General features: G+C 55.6%; 1 protein-coding gene across 10 annotated transcripts in view; it reads right to left on the bottom strand.

Moving 5' to 3' along the window:
• Positions 1–17,472, bottom strand: part of INPP4A (inositol polyphosphate-4-phosphatase type I A) — a 121,761-nt gene that overhangs the window by 25,346 nt on the left and 78,943 nt on the right. For 5 of the 10 annotated variants that reach the window (XM_043467879.1, XM_043467874.1, XM_043467877.1 and 2 more), the window contains exons 8-18: positions 16,383–16,494; positions 15,530–15,620; positions 14,968–15,115; positions 13,291–13,421; positions 11,163–11,267; positions 10,592–10,700; positions 8,634–8,651; positions 5,945–6,128; positions 5,353–5,571; positions 4,447–4,696; positions 1,024–1,056 (exon numbers count right to left, since the gene is read on the bottom strand). In XM_043467879.1, the coding sequence (XP_043323814.1) occupies positions 1,024–1,056; positions 4,447–4,696; positions 5,353–5,571; positions 5,945–6,128; positions 8,634–8,651; positions 10,592–10,700; positions 11,163–11,267; positions 13,291–13,421; positions 14,968–15,115; positions 15,530–15,620; positions 16,383–16,494 (1,400 nt within the window). The remainder of the gene's footprint in view (positions 1–1,023; positions 1,057–4,446; positions 4,697–5,352; positions 5,572–5,944; positions 6,129–8,633; positions 8,652–10,591; positions 10,701–11,162; positions 11,268–13,290; positions 13,422–14,967; positions 15,116–15,529; positions 15,621–16,382; positions 16,495–17,472) is intronic. The other 5 variants (XM_043467878.1, XM_043467876.1, XM_043467875.1 and 2 more) reach the window with 3 other exon arrangements.

The following is a 17,472-nucleotide window of genomic DNA, read 5'->3' as shown; positions in this document are numbered from 1 at the left end:
CCCGACCAGCGTACCCACTGCGGAGCCAACAGCGCACGGGGCGCTGGGGGAGCCGCCGTGAGCAGAGCCGAGTACCCGGTGCCCACGGGAACAGGGTGGTAAGCCCCACGGTGCTGGCTGGCTGCGCTCAAGGTAAGAAGCGCGCGTCTTGCCATTTTACATGTGCAGTCAGAGGTATGTAATCCTCAGACTGACCGGGTGGCTGTCTTTTGTAAGGGAAACAAAACAAAACAAACATCGTATCTGGGGGTCTCATGCTCCCTCTGGGAAGACCACAAGCCACATTCAGGAAACTCAGTATGCACTAGAGCAGGGGTCGGCACATTTCCCTGTAAAGCACTGGACAGTCAGTATTTGGGGCTCTGAAGGCCCGGGGTCTCTGTTGCCACTGCTGGACTCTGGTGCTGCTCCAGGGCCGCCGTGGACACTGTGTGAACCAACGGGTGTGACTCATTTCAGGAAAATGGTATCTAGCTGAACAGGGTTCCCTCAGAGCTGTGGCTGGCCGACACCTGAACTAGAGTCATAAGCACTGATTTCCCCATGCAGATGAAGCAGGAAGGACTCCATTTCTAGCACTAACTCCACCTGAGGCCCCAGCAGTGTCTGACGGGAAGTCTGAGGCTGCAGCCAGACTCAAGAGAGGATGCTGCAAGATGGAGAGATCACGGCACCTGGGCAGCTACGCCGCACCTGCCTCCCTGCCTCCATGGGATGCTTGCAGGGTCGGGTGCAATCACAGGAAGCATCATTTATAAACATGAACTTGCCTTAACCAGGCCCCCAACTTCAGGACCGCCAGAGCACTCAGACACGAACTGTCTGAAAGGGTGCAGGGTGCCACAGGGCCCAGCCCGCCTGGCCCCTCCCCACACCTAAGAATGGCTGCTACATCCCGCACAAGGAGGAAACCCCTAGAGTATTTTCCCAACTCTGAGAGCACACGTAATCTGACACTGAAGCTACACACATGACCTGGATGTTAAGAAGAGATCCGCAGAGCCTTGAACGGAAACCACGTACCTGGGCTGGACTCTTCAGGAGGGGGGCTGCAATCTGCACAGAAATGGAGGTGACATGGATGATTAAGGCACGCACACAGTTCAAACACCAACAACTCAACGCTTAGAGCAACTGCAACAGCAGCTAGCAGTAAGCTGGCTAAACTGGGCAGAGAAGAGGCCGGGGGCCTGCCCGCCTCTTCCTGAGGGGTCCCACGGAAGCGGTGGGGCCGCTGGGAGCGCAGCGCCCAACACACCGGCGTCAGCACTCACGTTGCTGACGCCTCAACATGACACGCTCTTCAGGAAGAGCAGCTTAACGTGTCACAATGCGATAACGCCCCCACGTCCATCGCATGGCATGTGCCGGAGCCCATGCTGACTCACGACATCTGGAAGCAGACGTGTAGAGACTGACCAGTAAATAAGCGTCCAGTTCAGAGCCCACTGCCCTCACGGGCCGTGGAGCCTGCGCTAGAGGTCAACTGCTGAGGTCCAAGAGGCTGGGGTCCAGTCAGGAAACCCATACACCAAACACGTCCGTGCCAATCTTTACCATGTAAGCCGAATACAAAACCTTTATGATTGAGGGACGGCTACAACTGGAACGCCCCCTTGGGTCCCTTAAAGATACCAAGTTGAACCTGATTTCACCCTCAGTGAGTAGCATCGGGAAATACTCACTTCAATTTCACTTTTCCCTTAAAAACTCTAAAATTTTCCTGGTTAACTGTGTGTGCCACTTATTAAGAAACAAGTTTGAAAAGGGATTGTTTGGGGGTAAAAGCTTATTTTCTGTCTGAACTTTTGGTTTCCAAGAATGTTTTCAGATCCTGAAATAGGCAGTTTCAGATCCCCAAGAACAGAAAGAACCAGCTGGACGGGCATTGACACCCTGGACTTTCCAGGAGGGCGGTGGCCAGGATCTTTGTCCATGACTGTCTTTGGCCGTGACTTCTTAAACTGGCCAGCGGGACAGAAAACAGAGCAACATTAAAGAGCTGTGTGTGGTGAAGATTTCAGTGTCCTCACCAGAGCTCAGACCTCCCGAGACCATCTGCTTCCTAAGGAGGGAAACCGCCATGGGGTGTGTGACACAGAACGTCTGTCTGGTTAAAACCTTCCTCAGACCCGGGAAGAATGCCAACTCCTGCCTCCCCACAACCTCTGAGATCCCGGATCTCCGTGAGGAGAAGGTTCTAGGAGCCTGCTTTCAGGATCTGCACTGATCCCAAGCAGCTGCGCTGGGACTACACCTGAGAAGAGGTCAGGGGTTAAACCTGCTGGGAAAATTCATCTTTAGTAACACGGAAAGGGAGGGACTTCCTCTGGTGGCCTTAAGGCTCTGAGTCCCTTGAGATCTGCTGACCACAGTGGACTGCTCCACACACATGCAGCACATAGTCTCAAGGGCACACGACCCGGGGTGTGACCCGTGGACCTCGGGTTAACAGAAAGCAGGTCCGAGGTTGAAGAACTCTCTGGGGACGAGGAGAGCAGGAGTGTGTGTGCATGGAATGTCGTGGAAGTCAGCAGATCCTGGCGCGTTGGTGGGGAGGGGTGAAGACGGATCACTTGGGGAGACGACCAGGAGGAGCCTCTGTGGCTCCTGACGGTGGGGACTGGTCAGTGGGTCCCGCTGAGCCCTGGCCCCAGGTGAACCCCGCCCACCAGGCAAGGCTGAGGCAGGGGATGAAAACCGAGGACCCAGCATGGGGTGGAGAACTGGAATGAAAAGGGATAATAAAGTCTTTCCAAGAAGCAGGAGTTGTCGTTCACAGGTAATAAATACACTGGTGTGAACCCAACCTGCTCATTAGGCCGAAACTACTGCCCTGGGAACTTGGAGGGGCATCAGGACGCATGACAGAGCCCAGCTCTGGCCCTGGAGGATGAGAGACGGAGCAGGACAACGCCTCCGTCTGGTTCTCCCTGACCCTCGTCACGCTGGGGTCTGATGGCTTCCCGGCTATGCTTAGGGTCATGGGCAGGTACTCTGGAGGCACGTGGTTTCATGTTTCTCTGAACACTTCCTATTCCTGGGAGCACAACAGAGCTGATCTGTCAGGCACACACAGGTACCATCAAGCCCTAGATATCACAAATCAATGCTCATTTAAATCACTTCAAAACTGCACTTAAATTTGTCTGTATGTTTGAACATTACGAGATGTGCCTAGAAAAAAAGGACATTTAACAAGTTTTGAATATAACAGTATACCTGATCAAACAAACTACCTCCTGCATTTTTTAAAACTCCAATCAGTAACTTTTTTTTATATCCAGAAAAATGTTTAAATTGCAAGCAGGACAATATTAAAGAGACATGAGCAATGAACTTTCAGAAGATTGTTAAAAGCAACACAATTTACGGTAAAAAATGAGAGCATGAACGACGACAAAACAGCTCCATGAACTAAACACGGGTCTAGGGAACTGAGAGTCAAAGCCCTCACAGATGGGCAAGTGGAGGACGCAGACACCGTGGAGACACACACACTTCAGAAGAGGAGACAGACTGCAGACAGAGTCTGGGGACAGACTGCAGGAGGGCTGGAGTGGGGAAGGCATCTGACAAACCAGGATGCTCAGACAGGAACCTGACTGTCTTAGAGGAACGCTGCCCAGTGTAGAAAGAAGTCCTGCTGCAGGAGGCCCATCAGCGCCTCAGCTCCCACCGCGTGACACTCCCAAAGCGGAGCAAGGAGGCGGCGGCGGCTGGTCTCAGCGGCCCGGCCCGCGGCCCCACCAGCTCTTAGGAAAGGCTGGAGCTATAGGGATGAACCAAGCACCCGAGTGTTCAGAAAGCATGTTACCCCAGCTTTAGGAGCCAGCAGGACCGAGGGCCTGGGTTAGGCTCCGTCTCCACAGACGGGGGCTCTTCATGAAGCAGGCTGCTCCAGGCCACTGTCCTGCCATCCACGGAGACACCCACCCTGGAGGTGGCGCTGAACAGATAAACCTAGCTGGGGCCCAGGCGTGGGAGAGGGACCCACCCTCTGAGTTACCAGCATGGTCCAGGGCAGCAGGCTGCGGCAGATAAAAGGGCTCCCAGCCCATGACCACCAGCCTCTACAGACAAGTGCGCTGGGCCTGCCACCAGCTCTCTCTTCCCTGCACGCTGCGCCTGCTCCTTCATCCCTAACGCAACAGGCAATCTCATCAGAAAGGTGCCTACCATTCCGCCTCCTTCAGGTTCCTAGGTGGGTGGACAAACTACAGATGCTTAGGAGCCTGACCCTCCCAGACGCGGCAGGGGGACCCGGGAGGGCTGAGGGCCAACCAGCCGTGAAGACGCGGAGAGCCCCCTGCCCACCACCTGCTGCTCCGGGCACTGTGGCACCCCCCTCTGCTGAGAGGCCTCCCTGCAGTCTGCGTGGGGTCATGGAGTTAGAGACACACGGACAGACGGACAGTATGCGTGGGACCCGGGCTGCATACGCACGTGTGGGTGTGGTCGGGTGAGGGCAGCATGCAGCGGAGGGGCATGGCGAGGAGGGGGCGTTGCAGAGGGCGTCCTCCGGTCGGATCCAGTAGGCCCGGCTGCCCCGGTTACCTTTCCGGCTGCAGCCGCCGCCGGCACCCGGGAGGCCGTCTTCGCAGCCCTCACTCTGCAGGTGCTCACGCTGCAGCAGCTTGTCCACCCGCTGGATGATGCACTCAAGGCTCTTGTCCACATTCAGCCACACCTTCTCCTTCCAGAGCAAGGGCACAGGGTCAGCGCCGCAGGTGGAACAGAACACAAGCCACGACACTCCCGACTTGGATCCCCACCTGGGCCCCAGGCTCCCTAAAGCCCACAATTTAGAAACAGCGAGATAATTCACAACTCCTTATTACAGGTGCATTTGCTTTTCCAAGGACAAATCAACGTCATGTTTTGTGGAGAGTCTGCCAGTCACTATCCCAGAGGCCAAAGCAGGCAGAAGGGACAGTCTCGTCCCCTCCTCTGTCCACTGCAGACCTCACACGACCGTCCCAGGAGACCAAGGTCCTCTGGGGGGAGCTGCTGACCATGTAGGTTGGGGAGGGGGTGTCTGCAGGAACACAGACAGAACTCGGGACGCTGGGGCGGGGCTGGAGGAGCCCAGTACCTCTGAAGAGCAGACCCAACAAGGACAGAGCTGGCTTTGTGCTGTGTCACTACAAGAGGGACAGACCCGCCCTTGGAGCCCACCTGTCGGGAGCAGCATGACACGACGTCACAGCACAGCTCCCAAGTCCTCGGTCCCTCAGTTCCGGGACGATGCAGCCTGGCAGGGCCGATGGCCAGCAAGAGAGCAAGGCCTTGCGTTTTCCAGGCCAGCTCAGCGTGGGAGTGGGGGTGGGGGTGGGGGGAGTGCGGACTCACCCACTCCTCCTCGTGCCAGTCCACCTGCAGAGAAGACCGGCTGTTCCTGCCCGACCACCGAGCCATGAGGGTGTCCTGGTCATTCCGCAGCATCACCTGCTCCTCCTCAGTCGAGGTGGGCGAGGCCTTGGAGGCGATGTAGTCGGGTCGGGCGGCATTCAGCCCATGGATGGAGGTGGCCAGCAGCTTGCAGTCGCACACGGTGACCAGCTGCCGGGTCTGCAGGGACATACGCACACCCAGCCTCTGAGCACCCAAATCGTGCTGGGCAGGCCATTACTAAGAAGGCAGAGGAACCATCCCAGCTCCAACAAGCCCCCTGGCGCTCACTGCGAAGTCAAGGGCGTGAGCCGTCACCAAGGATCCTAAGCCCTGGGCGTCACCACCTTGCCCCGCTCCAGCTGTGTGACCATAGGCCAGTCCCAGACCGCCGCTCCAGGCCATGTGGGAAACAGACCTGAAGGCAGACAGACCTTCAAGGTCATCCCAACGTCACCACTTGTGTGGACAGCTCTCAGCACGTGTGAGGTGTCCAGGGGTTTTCAGACGCCCGAGGGCCCCACCCCACCTGCAGCAGGGGAGTCCCTCTTACCTTGTCTGCCAAGATGGCAAGTGTTCTCTCCAGGCCCGTGGCAGACCTGTCCTTGGCCGCCCTCGAGAGCCGCTCAGCGTAGTAACTCACTTGGGTTTTGAGGGTGTTGATCTGGGCGATGATCTCCTTAGCTCTGATGATGTCCTGTGGTATGTAGATGATGGACTGGCAGCTGGATGATGTGCTAGGAAGGATTGAGACAGATTCAAAAGGGTTCTCCCAAGTTGACAAGGCTGGAGACACCCTCCCAACCCCAGCCCGCACCCAACACAAGGAGAAGCGTCCTGTTCCTCAGGGGTGTTTTACTAGGCTAGTCTAGTTGTTGATGGGCAAGAGTAAATCTCAGGAGATCCATCCTGTCTATATGGTAGAGGCTTAAAATATTAAAATACAACTAAGTCTTTTATCTACGTTCCCACGTATCTGTGTTTCTGTGTTTACACACCCGTGTACAGATACTGAGCCCTGTGGTCGTCTGCACACCCACCATCTTTCCCCTAAGAACCTCTTTCGTCAGTTTCTAAGTGTTACCTGAGTGGAGACTTGGGGTCGGCTAATACTGGAGGGGGTCATGCCACAGTGCAAGGAGACTTCAGTGGGGGCTGGACTTTGCCAAAAGGTTCCTGGTTTCTCATTTGGCCAATGAGGACTTCAAACTTCCTACGCATAGACCCACACCCTCCTTCATGTGTTTACCTTGGCAAGTCCCCAGAAAACGGGGCTTCTGTCCCTTCTCTCCTGCTCCGGGACTGCCTAGCTTAAAAAGTACTGTCCTGAGGGATGAAGGGGGCCTGGAGAATGTGCCGAACCGGAGGCCAGGCCCGGCCACCTCAGCGACTTAGGAGACTGGCCCTTCCCCCTCTCTCTGCCGCCAAGCGACATGTGTGTGCCTCTTGGGATGTAACGTCAGAGCCACAGCTCAGCCACTGCCCCGCACAAACACCAGCCTCTGGTGGGACCTTCTAGATGGGGACATAAACTGAATGTCTCTTGGCTAAAATGCCAAATCAACCCTATATTACAAACTTATTTTTCAGACCACCTGAGGAAGTGAGGGAAGCAGGGGGAAACATATAAGGCACCCATCTTTCACGGAATGAGGGGCCTTGACTGATGCCCTCAAAGAACTGCCCTTTGACTTTGGGAGAAGAGAGAGAAGGTGGAGGACCACACACCCCTTCGTTGCCCCGGGAGATGAGGGTCACGTGATCAGGGATGAGGCCTTTCCTCACCGGGCTCGTCCCAGGCTAACCCAAAGCTGGGTCCCTAAGAAACGGCCCTGCCCTGCCCCCTGACAGACTACGGGGTCAGCATGCACACACGAAAACCACAGCACCCCAGAACAAACAACACCCCAAGCCCAGACGTCACAGTGAGAAACGATGGAGGTGTCAGAAGCCCATGCAGCAGGCCGCAGTCAGGCCCGCACAGCATGAGGTGTGCACGCCGCTCTCCAAGCTGCAATCCCTCTGCCCAATGAATAGCTGCCACTCAGCGGAGTCGAGTCTCAGGACGGGAGTTTTCAAATCTCTTCTTCCCAGGCCCCAGTCTTGAGAGAACACATGTGACTTGTGATGCACATTCGTGTGTGTGTGGAATGGTGTGTCCACTTCAGCAAATACAAAGCCTCCAGCCAGCCAGAGAGGAATCACCTCCCCACTCACCACAAGTCCTCACACACAGGTCCTACCAGCAACTCGGGCTCACGGAGGGGACACGTGGTGGGAGTGAGAAAGGACACGCCTCAAACAGCGGCTGTTCATGGACTGTGAACAGCAGTCGTGTGAGCCCAACCAAAGACTAAAAGTGGGGAAGCTGCAGAGCTTCGGCTGGGGAACAGGGCCATGTCCCCGCGGCACCCTGGCCCTCCCGGCCAGGGCCCTGGGCTGCTCCAGCTCCGTAAAGGTAGCAGCTCCGAGAGGAGCAGAAGCCTCACGAGTCCTGGTGCAAAACCCCCTGTTCTGGACTGGGGCTGTGCTCTGGGTGAGGCTGGGGAGGCCTGGAGCAGCACCTGGGGACCCTGGTCAGCAGGCACCAGGATTCCGGCTGCCATCTCATTCTTTGGTGGAGAAAGTCATCTGGTTATATTAACCCCTGGTCTGCCTTCCAGGGGTAAAACTGACCTAGTAATTTGTTTTGCAAATCTCCATTAACCATTAAATAGAAAAATGTAAGCTGGGGACTACCCTGCTGGTCTACGGTTAAGACACTGCGCTTCATTGGCAGGGGCAGGGGTTCAATCCCTGGGCAGGGAACTAAGACCCTACGTGCCGTGAGGCATGGCCAAAGAAAAAAAAGTAAGCTGGTTTCATTCCTGCGAGAGGTGAAGGGGAAGTAAAAACAGAAGAGCCTTAGATGGCAGTGAAAGAAGCCAGGAAGGGACTCCCAAACTCAGCACTGCACTGGCTGGAAGCCTCAGCACCGGGGACCTGCCTGGCCTGGGCTCCTGCTCGTCACGGAGAAAGAGGGAGGGTTTCAAACAGCAGACTGGGAGGGTTTCAAACAGCAGACTGGAGACGGGCTATTCATTATCACAGAACATTGCAGTTGGAGGAGAGTTCTGTCTACGGGGCTACAGCGAGGAGCCTGCGGGGGCGCGGCAGGGGCAGCACCTCACGGAGGAGGGGACAGGCTTTCTCTGCACGAGAGCAAGACCCAAACGCACACTCTCCACAGACAGAGAACTCACCAACACTCCTCAAAACTGCTAAAGAAAAGAACCAAGACGAAATATTAGCAGCTTGTTAGCAAACGGCAAATGCAAAACAAAAACCGTAAAAACCAAGTTCTCTTTCATCAAAATTCTGGAGATAACTTGAGAAGGCCCGGACTACAGGGAGGATTCAGCCTAGGAGCCCAGCATGCTCCCTGGTCAGAGCAGCGTCTGCGCGTGCACCTGAGCCCCAGGGAGACGCCCCATGTGGCGGGTTGCACCTGCGCCAAGCAGAGCTCCCCTGGTGCAAACCACTCCTGCAGGTGGTTTTATGCCATTAGTAGGAAAATACATAAACATGTACATTATACATTTGAAAAATACTACAAAAGCCTTTGGGGAATAAGGGTCCTGAAGTTCACATGCAGGATAACTAGGCATCAACACCCCGACCTTCCTGGGACAGGGCCAGCCCCCTGACTGGCTTTCTCCGCCAGGGCCCCAGGCCAGCTGGAGTCGCACGCTCACACCTCCACACGGCCACATGCAGTGCAGCGACACACATCGGCTGGCCGTGCAGAGCGGCGGTGGCGCAGGAAGCTGTCTTTGCCCTAACTCCCAGGGGACCACCAGGCTGGCGAATCCTCAGGTGGGTCTGGTGGCCTGGTGTGAGGAACCCTTGGCGGGGCCAGATCAGGGTCAAGGGGGCTGCAGGAAGGTGGGCAGGATGCCAAAGATGCTGCCCAGTCTGAGGCTCACCTCCCACCCTCTGCCCTGGGGACAGCTCTGAACCCTGACTCCCTGGGTGCTCTCTGCCCGCCTGCTCACCCCTCAGCCCACAGCCCACTGCACCAGTCCTTTCTCCCCAGCCCGTGCAGTCCAAGGTCAACGTGCTCAAGCCCTGTCCTGACAGCCGCCCAGGACAGAGAGCCAGGCTCTGGCCTGAGGCTGCGGCCAGCACTGTGTGTGCACTCAGTCACTAGGCCTCCACGACTGCTCCCCGGGTCCTCCTGAGGATTGTGGGCCTTGGTGTGGGGGCCCCTCAAAGCGCTCTGCTCTGGCCCCTCAGCTCCACATTCTGCACAGGCTGCTCTGCTGTGCCCCCAGCTTCTTCTTTCTCTGAGACACCACCTTCTTCTCCTAGCCCTTCCAGGATCACTGCCCGGTCCTGCCTCCCCATCTTCTCTAGAACCTCGCTCCATCAGTGTCCTCCACCATCTCCCCTCGTTAGCCACATCTCTCCTACCAACCTGAGACAAACTTGTCTTGGTCCCACTCGTCCTCCACCTCTAGGTCCGAGTAGCCCATGGCATCACCTACACACATCCCGTCTACTTCCTACACCCGAGCCCTCTGGTCAAGGTAAGTCTAGCCAGGTGATGTTCGGGAAGATCACCAATGCCTCCTGGTGTCGGACACGACAGCCCGGCTTAGTGCTCTCTCCCTATCACCCCTGCCCTGCAGCAACCCCTGCGCCTTCTTTCCAGCAGGCTCCTAGCACCGGTGTCGACCTACCTGGCCAACCCCTCTCGCCGGAGCTCCGCCCCGAGGCCCCGCCCCTTATCACGTGCCCCTCCCACCTCGCTGTTTCCCCACTCTGATTGGTCACTCCCTGCAGCCCCTGGAGCCTCTCTGACCCTGGGGACACTGACCACCAATGTCTGCCAGGAGAGGAAACCATCTTTCCCAGGCCTCACACCCTGTGACCTTCGACCAGGGTTTCTAAAGGGCAGCAGAGCCCGCCAAGTCCGCGAGGGCCGGAGGCACCATTCTCCAGGCGGATTTTTCAATCGGCTGCCGTTTTGCAGGGACAGGCCCTCGGGCACCCGTCACCGCCCAGCTTGGACGTGCACAGGGTCCTCAGGCAGCTCCCCCCACTCTGCAAAAGCAGATCGGACGGTGGACGTTTCTGTGGTCCTGTTGTGACCTTTTTCTTTAATCTGGGAAGCCTGACACAGCAAAACAAGGAAGACAGACACCCTCTGAGAACTTACTGTTTCTTAGTCTCTTCAAACTTGTGCAGCTTTTTGCGGAGGCCTCCTGACTTGAAGCCCTGGCAGTGTGCTGCTGGCGCCCCGATGGTGACAATGTCATAGTTCTGATCTGAATGACAGAAAGCTCTCCTCTGTTACTCTGGATCAGGCCTGTGGACAAGCTGGCTACGGGGATATGCACGAAGCTCTGGGGTCCCCTGCCAGCCCAGCTCCAAACAGCCTGTGGCAACCCTAGTCCCACCATCCAGGGTGCCCGAGGGCCTCTGGAGCCCAGGACCCTCATCTTGGCTCAGAGGGGCCTGTGTGAGTCTCAGGGTGGGGCCACACAGCGACCCACAACACTCAGCCTCAGAAGGATGACCTGTGGGCCGTTTTCTGCCCCAGAAACGCAAGGGAAGCTGGAGGAAGGACAAACGAGAGGAAGGTGCTAGAGCTCCTTGCAAAGGCCTTGGAGGCCCCTGTGCTGTCCTCTCAGCCCAACGCCACAGCAGATATACAGGACAGACGTGGGACAGCTCAGGGACCAAGGGCCAGTGGGGGAAAGAAGCGACATGATTCACGGGACAGTTACCTGCTCCTCCATCATCCTGAACTCTCATCCTTTGTATGTGCAAGTTAGTGGGAACAAATTCTAGCTTTTTATCTGCTTTCAAACTGCTTGCTTTGAACGACGGACCTAAGGATCAGAAGGAGAGAAGATAAAGATGGTCAGCCCGTACCCAGCATGCAAGAAAGGCACACACAGAAGGGATGCCGTGAGGATACTGCTGTGCGTGAGCAGGTGTGTGTCGGCAGAGGCCTCGGAGATTCCAAGCTGCCCACGAGCACACTGCCTTCCCTGATGGCGGGGGGTGTGAAACATTGAGGGACAGCGGCTCCTGGCCAGAAGACTGGTCTGGGGTCCCAGGGGTGAGTGGAGGCAGGTGGAGCCACCCTTGGAAGCTGCCTACACCAGCTCTCAGCCGAGAGGTCTGACTCAGGGATGGGACTGTGTGCGGCACGCTGTCAGCACCGCTATAAAAAGCAGGTGGGCCCGTGCCAGAAAGCGCCTACTCCCACTGCAGAGCTTTCCAGCGTCTAAGAAGCTGCGTGACAGCAGAGACACATCTCAAATCTGAAAAGTGATGAGAAGGTCTACTCGTCACCCCAGGTCAGTCAAGGTGAGCAGGCGCCACAGGGCACCTAGTCTGGCTGCGGAACACACACTCACACATCCTCACGTACACCCTGGGTGGCTCAGGAGTTTGGACCGTGTTTTCTAACAAGATATTCACAATCTTACTTCTATAACTGGAATACTTAACTAAGTGAAGAATTACATGCCGAGAAAAGAAAGGGATTGTAAATTACGGTGACAATGAGGAGAAATAAACATTTCATTTAGTGAAAAATGGCACGTATTTTGCCAGCAATAGAAAATGAAGACTGGACACCATCTGCTCCGCGCTTTGCCCAGGAAACTGTTCCCCAGCTACTGATGGGGGGGCCCACGGACCAGCAACACCAGCTTCCTGGGAGCCTGTTAGAAATACCAAACCCCGGATCTTCTGTTAACAAGATTCTCAGGGGACATAGATGCACAATGACATCTCAGAAGCTCTGCTCCAGAAACCCCCAGATGTGTGGGTTTCAGACTCCCCCAGGTAACAAGCAACCAGCACCAGCAGGTCCCTATGTCCCTTTAGGAAAACACTGCCATTTCTCTCAGAAACACACTTAGATCTTTTCTTCAGACGCAAACCAAACCCAGGGCACCATCATCTTGTCATCATTCCTGTATCTGGCTTCTTCTCAATCAAGTTCATGGACAGGTTCCTAAGTTCTGTGTCAGAATCACATTAAGGGCTTATGACTTTCCTGAAAACCTGAAATTCTGTTATAAAAAGGGGAAGAAGGGAAGAATCTGGAGAATAAAGTAATAGAAAGCCAACGTCATTCCATTGGAATCAAAAGGGAGTGAGTTTATCATCGTTTTCTAAATCTACCCGAACATGCTTTGAAAATCAAGTGGCACCTTTTAATAACAGGTGTCTGTATTTCATTTTCTCTTCTAAGCCTTAAAATGGAGAGCTCCACTCAGACAATTTGTATGTCAATGTGTGTGTGTGTACTCATGTTCTTTTCTGACTCTGTGACCACATGGACTGTAGCCTACCAGGCTCCTCTGTCCATGGCATTTTCCAGGCAAGAATACATGTGTGGGTTGCCATTTCCTTCTCCAGGCGATCCTCCCGACCCAGGGATTAAACCTGCATCTTTTGCGTCTCTTATACCGGCAGGCGGATTGTTTACCACTGGTGCCACCTGGGAAGCCCATATATCAACATATAACCAAACAGTTAAACTAGGAAATCCAGAAAACCCTGCCTTGATTGGTCTCAAGGCAAAAGGCCTACATCCTTTTGGGCCCTGCACTGATGCAGGACCGAGATGAGGCAGTCACATGAACTGACAGCCCGGGACTGTCTTTCCTCACTTTCATCCCACAGTGGTTTGTCTTGGCAGGTGACTCCATGGAAGGAACTTTCGATGCAATTCACACATTTGCCTTAATTAAGATCTGAAAACTCCATATTTGAAAGAACCGACATCTACATGAGAATCTGTTTTTAAAAATCCATTAGAGCGTCTGTCCATGGGCGTATGTGAGCAACCCTGGATTCCAGGTTTTTAGCTGGGAAATGAGAGTGGGCGCCCACCTTTGTACTGATGGAGGTCGGTCAGGTTCTCCTGGTAGGTGAGGATGATGGTCTGGTACTGTGTGACAATCTGGCGCCGGAGGCTCTCCCAGCATGGGGACAGCTCCCCCAGCTCCTCCAGTTCACACACTCTGCAAGCAAAACACACACGTCAGGCCATGGTGCCCACTCCCTCGCGGCAGAGGCTCAGGAGTCCTGAGCATCCAGGAGGACGGGTGGCCGTGGACGTGTCACTGGTGCCCAGGGAAGGCCCTGTGTGTCTGCAGGGCCAGCAGCGGCGCAGCAGGGCAGATGGCTCCACATTCGGCTCTAAGAAAGGTGGCCAACCACTGACCGCGTGGAAACCGCACAGACAAGCTTTTCGTAGGAACCTAGATGCTCAGGGAAAACTCAGCGAAGGACTGGAGAGGTCAGTGGCTCTGCCATGGCCCCTGTAGCCATGCACGTATCCGGAGGCCACAAGAGCGTGAGTCCGACCCTCCCGGACCACAAGAGGACTAGAGCCTGAGGGCAACCCTCTCCCCTCTCCTCACCCCCACCACGGCTGTCACTGCCCCCTGGGTTCTGGGAAGCACGGGCCTTTCTGGCCTCCCAGGCAGAGCTGCAGAACATAAGGCTGTCCAACAGTGGGCTGTTCAGCAGTGGAGGTCCCACAGCCACCAGGCCCTTGAGTCTCACTGGCATCCTTTCCAGGTCTGGGACAAGGACCCTGGGAAACTGGCAACTTCAGCCATCGCTCCCGTCACTGTCTGTATAGGGATGAACTGTCTGGATGTAAAAGGTGTCGGGGTGAGGGGAGAAGAGGACAAGAAAGAGAGGACTTAGGATCTCCACAAAAATGCAGCTGTTTAAGAACTGAAATGCATGAGACTTCCCTGGGGGTCCAGTGGCTAAGAACCTGCGATTCCGCTTCAGAGCCATGGGTTCAATCCCTGGCTGGGGAAGTAAGAGCCTGCCTGCCCCGCGGCATGGCCGAAGAAACAGAAATGATATATAATCTCAGCTCAGCAGGAAATAACAGCTACATAACCAGAATAATGAACACACACAACGGATTTTTAAAAAAGGATAACCATTTTAGGAAACTGGGGGGAAAGTATAAAAGACCTAAAGGCCTCATCATTTATGAGGATTTTCCTTTCCTAATCAGGAGTTAATCCCTGAAATTGATTGACAGTGCTCTATGCATATACACAGAAATACAGTAGAAAACACTGACATGGCTGAAGTGACTGTTTCTTGGGAAATAAACAAGAAAGTTGCGCATCTCAAGACTTACGTATTTTGTAAAAAGCCTTTCTGCACTCTTTCACGTTTTACACTATGCACTTTTAGCCCTGGGGGGCTAATTTTATAAATGTTTTTATGAATCTACTAAATTATCTGAAGTTAAGAAGTTATACCATTTTATCATTATTAAATCAGCAAAAGGAATGCTGAAGGGGGGAACGGGTGCTTGGCGCTGGTACAGCTGGTCTGTCGGGCGCGTGACCTTGTGACCTCCTCGCACCCAAACGGGGGACACAGTTGAGCAAACTGTTTCCTGAGCCCAGGCCGAGGAGCAGGCAGGCGGCAGGGCTGGGTGTGCGACCAGGCCCGTCTGAGGTCTGCGCTCACCCGCCCTGTCTGCGAGCTTTCCTCTGGGAAGGGGCGGACGGCAGGAGCCCTGGGCCTCACCTGGCTGCGTCCTCCTCCAGCAGGAGCTTCACAAACTGCCGCGGCACGTGCAGGGACAGCACGCTTTCTGCCATCTGCTCCAGGATCCGCAGGTGGTTGCCCTCGGTGGTCGGGAAGCGGTACATGCGGCAGATGGCACCACCAAACACTGAGGCGGGAGAGACAGGCTGCAGTGAGCGGGTGCAGGCCGCCGTGGCCCCCCTCCCCAGCCTGCATGGTGCCGTCACCCCCAGGTTTCCTTACTGTTTATCTCCAGGCAATCAGAACACTTAAACCCACACCCACCGAGGGACTGAGCCTCAATGCTCCTGCCCTGAGACATGCAGTCTTGTCATCCCAGACACTGGTCATCGAGTCAAGACAGGGCAAAAGGAAGGAGGAGTCCCTTCCCTGGAGGGTCACAAGTTCCCAATATGCTGAACCAAAGAACGGCATGCTGATGTGCAGAGAAGTAGCACTGGTGGACACGCCTGTGACAATCAGAGCAGGTGGGGGAGGGGACCGCGGGCCCAAGTGGACACTCATGAGAGTGGCAAGAGTACCCACGGAGGAAGCGGTTTACCCGATTTCAGTAAAGTGTCTTTTCGCAACGAAGCGTATTTGGATCGGATCCCCAGGGCCTCGGTCAAGCTCTCATCAACAGGCAGAACCATCTAAAAACACACACACAAGCATGACGAAACTGACTTGGACGACGCCAGGGCGTATCACAGATCCTAAGACTCCTAGAAACTAACATCCACAGTTAACTCTATGAGAAACAGCCAGCCCCAGCCTCAAACAAGGGAAGCCACCGCGGGGACACTGAGCTCCCTCCGCCCACACAGTTTTCTAGAAATGCACTCTTCTGACCGAGCCACTTCCCTTTGTCTCTGAGTGTTTGCTGTGTGGGATGAAAGGGCGCTGGTAGGCAGGCCCGGGAGTATTTCCACAGCTAACGTCTCAGTCTTATTTTGGGTACAATGAGCGATCTCTGTATTTTACAATGACTACTTATCAGTATTTAGGCTCTTACATGAGAACTCTTGTTTGAGAGTGTCTGTGTGAGCAGCTGTGCATGCGGGGGGCAGGGAGAGGTGGCGGCGGGGGTGGGGGGGCCACAGGTGTGCGATGGGGCCCAGGCAGCCATGGGCAGGGAGTGTCTGGCAGAGGAAGACCTTAACCCACCCTCAGACACAACCTGGGTCTCAGTCCACACCCGCGAGCCACCTCTCCCTCCCTACTGCAGCTCCCGCTATTGAAGAGCCAGCTGTGACCTGGAACAGAGGCTGGGGACCCCTCCTCTCTACCGGATAAGTGCCTGGGGGCGCAGGCATGTCCGGTAGGGGCCCCACTGTCCCCTCCCCTGAATTCAGAGGCCACGTCCATTAGGAGGGCCCACCAGTCCACCCAGAGGGAGAAGACGCTGGGCTCACCCTCCCGTTAACGGTGTCCAGAGACCGGGTCACTGGGGGCCGCTGATCTGACTTCTCCTCCATCTGCCAGCCCATCACAGTGATGTTGCCCACGCGGTCACTCTCTGCAGACCTGCAACCAGCAGTGCACTTCGGTATTGGTGCTGTGACTGTGCTTCAGCTTCTGCTAAATGCAAAGCTCAGCATCCCGGATGGTCGAGGGCCAGCTGGTTGGTCCAGCAGCAGTGACCACACGCAGGGCCTCTGAAGGCGGCAGGTGAGGAAAGCTGGGGCCACAAGGGAAGGCTGCGTCTGGGAGGGGGCGATGCCCCAGAGGGAAGCACAGATGTGCCAGTAAAGCGGGAGGGGAGGAGCCACCGCCCGCCTGGGAGGCAGGGGCCCCTCAGCCCTGGGCTGCCCCTCCCCCGAGAGTGACGGGGGCACACCTCAGAGTCAGGACCCAGAGCATCTTCTTCTGGCACAGGACCCCTTTCTGCTCCATCCACTCCATCCTCAAGCTCTGATTAGCCTCAAGGCCTAGGCCTGGACCCCAGTTAGCAGAGGTCACCCGGGAATTCCCAAAGCCTCTGAATCCTTCCTGATACAGCTGAGGCCCCTCTAGCCCTGGTCAGTTTCACCCCAAGACCCCTCAGGGTGGCTGCCGGCTGCCTGGGCCCATCTGATTCATCCAGGGAAGCTCTGGTGAGTCTCTGATTCATAAAGCAATACTGTGAAGCCTTGGGTTTTTTATCTAAGGTGTGGGACTTAGCCAGTTTCTAAGTTTTGGCATGGTCACATCCGTCCACTGACCGTATCCTCTGTGACTCATGCTCATGGTTCTCGTGCCTGGGAAGGTCAACCCCAGTCACGCTGTTCAGTGACCATCTCTAGCGCCTTTTAAAAAGGATGATGTCCAACCAGAATCGGCCCTGGCAATGGATGAACCTGAGTGTTTTCCTCTAACCATCCTTCCCCATTCTCCCAAGACCCTTCCCGAGCCAGGCTCTCCACACACAGGATCTCTGCAGGGCAAGCCCTCCCAACACCAGCAACGCTGTCATCTCCGCATCTTCAGAATGTCATGCTACTGGCCAGGAATTCATCTCCTACC

The sequence above is a fragment of the Cervus canadensis genome, chromosome 5, assembly GCF_019320065.1.
Source record: "Cervus canadensis isolate Bull #8, Minnesota chromosome 5, ASM1932006v1, whole genome shotgun sequence".
In the NCBI taxonomy this organism is placed as follows: domain Eukaryota; kingdom Metazoa; phylum Chordata; class Mammalia; order Artiodactyla; family Cervidae; genus Cervus; species Cervus canadensis.
Note: the sequence above shows the minus strand (reverse complement) of the source record. Positions and strands in the feature narration are given on the sequence as shown.